This window comes from Gossypium hirsutum, chromosome A10 (genome assembly GCF_007990345.1).
Source record: "Gossypium hirsutum isolate 1008001.06 chromosome A10, Gossypium_hirsutum_v2.1, whole genome shotgun sequence".
In the NCBI taxonomy this organism is placed as follows: domain Eukaryota; kingdom Viridiplantae; phylum Streptophyta; class Magnoliopsida; order Malvales; family Malvaceae; genus Gossypium; species Gossypium hirsutum.
The window spans coordinates 10419640-10427726 of record NC_053433.1 but is presented as its reverse complement, the minus strand read 5'-3'; the positions used below and the strand labels follow the sequence as shown (position 1 = coordinate 10427726).

At 37.2% G+C, this 8087-nt stretch overlaps 2 protein-coding genes across 3 annotated transcripts; both read left to right on the top strand.

The window, feature by feature from the left end:
• Positions 1-200: 200 nt before the first annotated feature.
• LOC107897336 (endoglucanase 25-like) lies at positions 201-3204 on the top strand. The gene is given in 7 exon segments (NM_001326848.1): positions 201-582; positions 757-1067; positions 1143-1604; positions 2280-2415; positions 2510-2682; positions 2804-2934; positions 2937-3204. Coding segments are annotated over 7 exon segments (1863 nt in total).
• Positions 3205-3555: 351 nt separating this feature from the next.
• LOC107897337 (MLO-like protein 13) lies at positions 3556-7697 on the top strand. 2 transcript variants are annotated; one of them, XM_041078684.1, is made up of 15 exons: positions 3556-3653; positions 4125-4297; positions 4397-4454; positions 4715-4926; positions 5450-5566; positions 5821-5869; positions 5954-6036; positions 6205-6279; positions 6386-6468; positions 6562-6611; positions 6716-6756; positions 6848-7042; positions 7114-7181; positions 7253-7313; positions 7401-7697. In XM_041078684.1, exons 2-15 carry the CDS (start codon positions 4175-4177, stop codon positions 7623-7625), a joined length of 1440 nt encoding a protein of 479 aa, XP_040934618.1. In that variant the 5' UTR covers positions 3556-3653; positions 4125-4174; the 3' UTR covers positions 7626-7697. The 2 variants fall into 2 exon arrangements, with proteins under 2 accessions (XP_040934618.1, XP_040934619.1); XM_041078685.1 differs by having other exon boundaries at positions 3646-4297; positions 5957-6036.
• Positions 7698-8087: the final 390 nt, after the last annotated feature.

Here is an 8087-nt window from a genome sequence, read left to right as displayed (position 1 = left end):
TCCAACTCCCAAAAAAACTCCAACTCCCAAAAAAAGTATCAATAAAGACAAGAACAAAAAACAACAGCCACTGCTCACTTACCCCATTTTCTTATCACACCACTTTCTTCCTCTTCCTCTCATCTCATCTGTCGGTGCTGCCATTGCGGTTTATACTCTATAATTTTTCTTTACTTTTGTCTATTCCTCTTTTAATCAAGATGAGCATGTACGGGAGAGATCCCTGGGGAGGGCCGCTGGAGATAAACGCGGCTGATTCCGCCACTGATGATGACAGGAGTAGGAATCTGCAAGACCTGGACAGGGCTGCGCTCTCTCGCCCTTTGGACGAGACGCAGCAGAGCTGGCTGCTTGGCCCCAGCGAGCAGAAGAAGAAGAAGAAGTACGTTGATCTCGGGTGCATCATTGTCAGCCGCAAGATCTTTGTCTGGACGGTTGGGACCTTGGTCGTCTCAGCCGTCCTTGCCGGATTAATCACCTTAATCGTCAAGACCGTTCCACGTCATCACCACGGCAAGGCTCCCCCTGATAACTACACTCTCACACTTCACAAAGCCCTCATGTTCTTCAATGCTCAGCGTTGTACGTTTCTCTTCCTTCAGTTTTAGTATCAGATCTAAGTTGGGTATTGGTCAGATCAGATTAAACCCATGTTTTTAGGGTATATAATAATATAATAATAGCTTTTGTTGCGACAATGTCAGTCTTTCCTGACCCATAATAATGGTAATAATCTAATTTATAAATGCACTGCAGCCGGGAAGTTACCCAAGCATAATAACGTGTCCTGGAGAGGAAACTCGTGCCTCCGAGATGGCAAGTCCGATCCCGGCACTACAATGAAGGATCTGGTCGGCGGTTACTACGACGCTGGAGATGCCATCAAGTTCAACTTCCCTGCATCTTTTGCCATGACCATGTTGAGCTGGAGCGTCATTGAGTACAGTGCTAAATACGAGGCTGCCGGTGAACTCAATCATGTTAAGGAGATTATCAAATGGGGTACTGATTATCTGCTCAAGACCTTCAACAATTCAGCTGATACCATAGATAAGATTGCAGCGCAGGTATAATTATACAGATACTATTCCTTATTTCATTGTTCTTTGTCCATTTATCGATGCTAAGTTATAAATTTATAGGTTGGAGTAGGAGATACATCCGGAGGCAGTACCACACCCAATGATCATTATTGCTGGATGCGCCCTGAGGACATTGATTACCCGCGCCCTGTCTATGAATGTCACAGCTGCTCCGATCTTGCTGCTGAAATGGCTGCTGCTTTGGCTGCTGCTTCCATTGTTTTCAAAGACAACAAGGCGTACTCTCAAAAGCTTGTCCATGGTGCACGGACAGTCTTTCAGTTTGCCAGGGATCAAAGAGGCAGATATAGTGCTGGTGGTTCTGACCCTGCCCTCTTTTATAACTCCTCCAGTTACTGGGATGAGTTTGTTTGGGGTGGAGCTTGGTTATACTACGCCACTGGGAATTCTTCCTACCTTCAGTTGGCTACTCATCCTAAACTTGCCAAGCATGCTGGTGCATTCTGGGGAGGCCCAGATTATGGCGTTCTGAGCTGGGACAACAAGCTTGCTGGTGCTCAGGTAACTTTATGGTGTTGTCTTCTACTCTTGTTCCTTTTGTTACTGTCTGCACTATTTGGTTATTTGATGCAAGGCTTTTCTGGTAAAATTTTTCTCAGAACTTGTATATTAGGTTTGGTTTGTGTTGTTTGCAGCTATATGATATTCAAATGCAATTTAGATGAATTTTCTTGATACAATCAATTAGCTATCTTTCTATCATTTGGAAATTTTCTTCCAGTTTTTTGCCCAATATTCATAGGGGTAAAATTTTATCGTAGATCTTGTTTCTTTGTCATTGTTTGTCTTCGATATCAAGTAGTCTTAACAATATTTGAAGCACCATGGCCACTCAGCACTAAGCTCATATTTTGTCATTAATCATTTGTTTCCTTGATCTTTTTACTCTTCTTTGTATATCATTGCACTACAAAATCATTGATCATACATTTTCTGTATCTGATCTTGTTAGCTTCAAGGCTGTTAAAGTTACTACTTATGCTTCCTAGGCAGATTAATTTTTAATTAGTGTGCTTAATTGTGTACGTCACTGTTTGCTGTAACAGGTTATACATTTACTACTTGTCCCAATCTGCCTGTACAGGGTTTATCAAGTTTTGTCATTGTTTAGCGATAGAACTTTTTGGAGATAGCTTTTATGTTCATCACTAATATAACCAATGTTTTGTGTTTTAGGTGCTTCTGAGCCGGTTGAGATTGTTTTTAAGTCCTGGGTATCCATATGAGGAAATATTGAGAACGTTTCACAATCAAACCAGCATAGTTATGTGCTCATTCCTTCCAGTTTTTACTAGCTTTAATAGAACTAAAGGTAAACATATCTCCTGCTTTTGTTAACCATGTCATACTCAATTTTGTTTGCTATGTACCTTTCTTTGACCTTGGTAACTTTGGACTTTTAACAGGCGGTTTGATTCAGTTAAACCATGGTAGGCCTCAGCCTCTGCAGTATGTTGTCAATGCAGCCTTCTTAGCCGCATTATACAGTGATTATCTTGATGCTGCTGATACACCTGGATGGTATTGTGGTCCCAATTTCTATTCAACTGATGTCTTGCGTGAATTTGCCAAAACCCAGGTATGTTTTTGTCTGTTCTTTTTCAAAAGGTAGTCCAGGAGAAATGTTTCAGACCACTTGATCTTGAATCATACCTAGGCTGCTAGCTAATAATTTTGTTTCTTCGGCTTTTACTTTGCAGATGGATTACATCCTTGGCAAAAATCCTCGGAAAATGAGCTATGTTGTGGGTTTTGGTAACCATTACCCAAAACATGTTCACCATAGAGGTGCATCTATCCCTAAGAATAAGATCAGATATAACTGTAAGGGGGATGGAAATGGAGGGATTCAAAAAAGCCAAACCCGAATACGCTGGTGGGAGCCATGGTTGCTGGACCTGACAAGCATGATGGATTTCACGATGTTCGCACCAACTACAACTACACTGAACCAACTCTTGCAGGCAATGCTGGTTTGGTTGCTGCACTTGTGGCATTGTCTGGTGACAAGTCAACTGGAATTGACAAGAATACCATATTTTCTGCAGTTCCACCAATGTTTCCCACACCGCCACCACCTCCAGCACCTTGGAAGCCATAAATATGCTTTTAGATCCTTTAAATATTTCCTTTTTGTGTGACTTAGTCTCATGATTTTGTAAGTGTTTTTTGGCACCTTGATGACCTTGAAAGTGAAAGTAGTGCAAAGGGCAAGGAAGGAGATGTGCAATGGAAAAAAGCTGCAGTAAACTGATGGTGGTTTGGCTATTAGATTGGAGAATAGGACTAGCATTCAGGATCTGATAATTTGAATATGAAGTCCATTTGGATTGCACGGTATACATGGTGTATATGTATGATATCAATACTGTATTCTTTGAAACACGAGTTTAAACACTTAAATTGCTTTAACAATAAATTTGTGTCTAATATCTAATGGTTGCCTTTTCAGAGCACAGAAATCTCGCCTTAGCAGTTCACTGTTTATGTTCTTTTCTCCTTTTTAAGTATTTCTCACAAACCAGACCGGGAGTGTGCTTGAATCAGAATGTATGTGGTTTTGTGTATTTATTCCTCTGTTCTTTGTATCTCAAGGTTATGTTTTTTATTTCTAAATGGCAAGTTAAGCGTATAATGATGACTTGTGTACCCCGCTCTCAATGATTTCAAAGTAATACAAAATTTTGAAGTGGTAAAATTGGTGCATGGAAACAGCCAAGCCATCGACGGGGCCGGAAAATTGGAGAGTAAAGGATTGGGTGGGTTAGTAGCAGAATCTAGGGTAGCTGTGTTGCAAAGAAAAAGAAAAAATGTGGGTTCAGCACAAGTTATTCCTATCAACTGTGACTGAGATTTGCACTTTTCTTGTCACTTGGTTGATTCTTTGGCAATTTATTATTATTTTTATTTTGCCGTTTTAACTGTCCTCAGTTAAATTCTTTTCCCTCGCGTTTGTATATGCTTATTCTTTAGGCATCTTCTCGTCTTCCTCTTTTAAGGCATTTTATATATTGGTGACAGCAACCATACGACAGTATTGCATTTGTTGGCACATTGTATGAAATTAAGATATGTCAGCAGAAGCAGAGTCCAATTCTCTCGAGTTTACACCAACCTGGGTGGTAGCTGCTGTCTGTTTCATCATTGTTCTCATATCTATTATCGCTGAACGAGGTCTTCATCGCCTCGGGAAGGTTTCTGAAACAATTTTGCTCCTCTATGTTTAACTAGTATAATATCACATTGTATGAAATTAAGAAAATCTTTCCATTGTTTTGTGTTTGGCAATCCAGTATTTGAAGCATAAGAAACAAGATGCACTATTTGAAGCATTACAAAAATTGAAAGAAGGTTTGCTTTCTTACTTTTTCTCTCTTCTCATATTAGCTTGCTAGAAATTCTTTAAGTTAATTGTTGGGCAGCTCATGTCATTGTCATAAAACAGTGCATATTTAAATATGCAACATTAATGAGGTAAAAGGAATATGGGAAGGATTTCATTACAACTAATCTCCCAAGCTAGTAAACACTGTGTATATAACTTCACCATGCCTTGAATTTGTAAGTTTATTGTTTTTCCTAACCAATTCCTTACTGATGTTTGTTGACAGAGCTGATGCTATTAGGATTCATTTCCCTTCTATTAACTGTCTTTCAAGGTCTAGTAAGTGAAATTTGCATCCCGGCTTACTTAGCAACTACTCTGCTTCCATGCAAGAGGCATAGTGAAGAGAAAACTCATGAAGAATATACTTCCCAAGCTATAAACAATAGACGGCGCTTGTTCTCCACAGATAACAGCTCAGACCATTGTTCGCGTGAGGTATATTATCATGGTCTCCCAAAATTGTTAAGTTTCCAATACTGTGCTCGTGCTTGCTAAAGCATATGGTGTGGAGTCACTTAACTTATGGGGTACTATCTGACTAATATGACTTGAAGTAGAATAAGGCACCTCGTAAATGCTTAATCTCTTCCTCCATGCTATGATTTTGCATTGCATATATTACACCACACACACATGACACAGATACATGAATTGCTAGGTCTATATAACAACACAATATATTCTCAAAATATCTCAAGTGTGTATATTCGAGATTCTATATATGTACCAGACCATATTCAAAAAGTTACCTCATGTAGAATGAATATAACAACTCACTGCAAATCTTTGTCCTTGTGAGCTTCATTTCCTTACTTTGAATGGAAAAATACATTATTAATGAACTGCAGACAACACTAAACATTTCCAGAATAGATTGATCTGATTTTGGCTCCAAATCGTGCTCAAATCTGATTTCCTTTTCTTTCCTTCTTTTTTTTTTTTTGTAATATTATCTCAGGGGAAGGTCCCCTTATTGTCACTGGAAGCATTACATCATCTGCACATTTTCATCTTTGTATTGGCAGTTGTTCACGTGATATTCTGCGTCATTACGATGGTTCTTGGAGGAGCAAGGGTGATGTTTTGTTACTTCTTACAAATTAGATTATTTATTTCAAAGTATGTTTTGTCTTTATATAACTACAAGTTTGGTTTATAATATGTTTTACATATGCAAGTATACATAATCAAGGTAAACAAAACTATTAGCAGGGACAACTTAGGTGATATATAAGATTGTTTTGTTGGGCAAGTACTCGAAGTCCTTTTTTTTCTTTTTTTCAACCCTACAGAATAAGGAAGTTCGTAAATTTTCTTCATCTTATGCAGATACGACAATGGAAGCAGTGGGAAGAATCGATTTTGAAACATAGAAATGGTGACAAGAATAAAAAAATTCCAAACTAAGCTATCTTTGATTTCCAATTGGTAGGATTGTTGTTAACCATGTTATCTGGTCCAGCAGAGGATACCGATCATCATCATACATTTTTTGCACGACATGCACAAGGATATTGGAGAAGGGCAGCTGTTGTGAGCTGGATTGTAAGTCTTGTAGTTATTTATACTATTCTGGTGAATGTAAATGAGTTAAATTTTGCTGTCTTCAAGGTAGCCAACCTGTATATAACTTATATATATATAACTGTAAACATTAAGCATTATTTTGACATGATCACTATATGACATCAATTACATATGTTGTTTTGGCAGATGTCATTCTTCAAACAGTTTTATGATTCTGTTACCAAGTCAGACTACTTAGCACTTCGAGAAGGGTTTATCAGAGTTAAGTCCCTAAACCATCATGATCATCAATAATACTATTAGGAACAATTAGTTTTGTCTATGGCTTTATGAAAAGGGTGTTACCGATTACCTCTTCACCCCACAGACTCAAGGTCATAGAAACTTTGATTTTCACGGGTACATGATTCGGACACTTGAAGTGGACTTCAAAAAGATTGTTGGCATAAGGTGATCAATTCTTTTTTCTTTAAAATCAGGTTTATTTTAAGTTTAAGATACATAACCCCTACTAATATTTCATCCTGTGTCACATATATATAGCTGGTACCTGTGGCTATTTGTGGTGGTGTTTTTGCTATTGAACGTGGAAGGTAATTTTCCTTTAATCTAAATGGCATAGCAGTGCTTTTGGTTACACAGTGTTCGATGTATGAGATTCTATATAGTCCTAACATATTTGTATATTTCCAAGCAGGGTGGCATACGTATTTTTGGTTATCGTTTCTCCCTGTCATTGTAAGTAGATTAATTAGCCATATTCAGTGGTTTAGAAATATTATTGAGAGTCAGATGACATTAATTGTTTGAGTTGAATGGAGGTGTACAGCTTTTACTTCTCGTGGGAACCAAGTTAGAGCACATTATCACTCGCTTAGCGCAAGAGGTGGATGTGAGTGAAGCAACACAAGTTAAACCTTCCGACACACATTTTTGGTTCGAAAAGCCTGGAATCGTTCTTCACTTGATTCATTTTATTCTCTTTCAAAATGCATTTGAGCTTGCATTTTTCTTCTGGATATTGGTATGTCTAGCAATGTCGGCTTTTTAAACTCTTTGGCTATGTATATTACTGATCTAGTTTGTTTCATACAGTGTACATATGGATTCCATTCATGCATCATGGAAAGAATGAGCTATATCATCCCTAGACTTATAATGGGGTAAAAAAATTCGACATTTGATGATTTCAAAGTCCATTTACTTGTTTTACAGAATTTTTTGGTTTTTGCAGTGTAATGGTTCAAGTTCTATGCAGTTACAGCACCTTGCCTTTGTATGCTTTGGTAACACTGGTAGGTATTTCTACACAAATATGTTTATCCATGAGTGAAGTGGCCTTAGCTTGTGTGTTTTGATGGTTGCATGATACACAATCAAAGATGGGTAGTCAATTGAAGGAAGGACTGTTTAAGGAGTTTGTGCGATCGTCATTGGACAAGTGGTTCACCGATCGAAAAGGTGAAGCAAGCAAGCATGAGTCCACAAGTACCACACAGATGGATAGAATGGTGAAAGAATCTTATCAAAGCATGCCAACCGGACTGAGTATCGCGGGAGAAACTACACTATCGATAACAGTGCAGTATAGTGGACCAAACCCATGAACCGTCAACTTCTTGTGTTACTCTCACCAACTAGTGAAATTATTAATCATTAAGCTTTATGTTTCAAGTTTCTACGAATCTTTATACCTTGACCTACCTCAAATTAAGCTAGGTTTACTTAAAATATTAAAGGGAACAGTGGCTGGGAATATCATGTGAATAATAAAAAAAATTACTTAATTTTACTTAAAAGTTTTTAATGAATTAAGTAATTTCTAAATCAACTGGAAAAATACTTAATTTTTTTTAATGTTATTAAAAACCTTAAGTTCATAAAATTGATAAATATAAATGATATAATATAATTTAAATTTGAAATTTGAAATTTCAACAAAAATATATAATATAATTTGAAATTTTAAAAAAATTGATATTTATACATAATATAAGTTCAAAAATCAAAATTGATAAATTTAAATTTTATCTAAATTTCTGAAGTTACATATTTAATTCCTGATCAAA

What these genes read in the sequence shown, in the direction of transcription:
- LOC107897337 (XM_041078684.1), top strand. Translation starts at nt 4,175, where the DNA reads ATGTCAGCAGAAGCAGAGTCCAATTCTCTCGAGTTTACACCAACCTGG. An exon ending in GTCTTCATCGCCTCGGGAAG is followed by an intron (nt 4,298 to 4,396) that starts GTTTCTGAAACA and finishes TTGGCAATCCAG; the next exon opens with TATTTGAAGCATAAGAAACA. An exon ending in ATTACAAAAATTGAAAGAAG is followed by an intron (nt 4,455 to 4,714) that starts GTTTGCTTTCTT and finishes GTTTGTTGACAG; the next exon opens with AGCTGATGCTATTAGGATTC.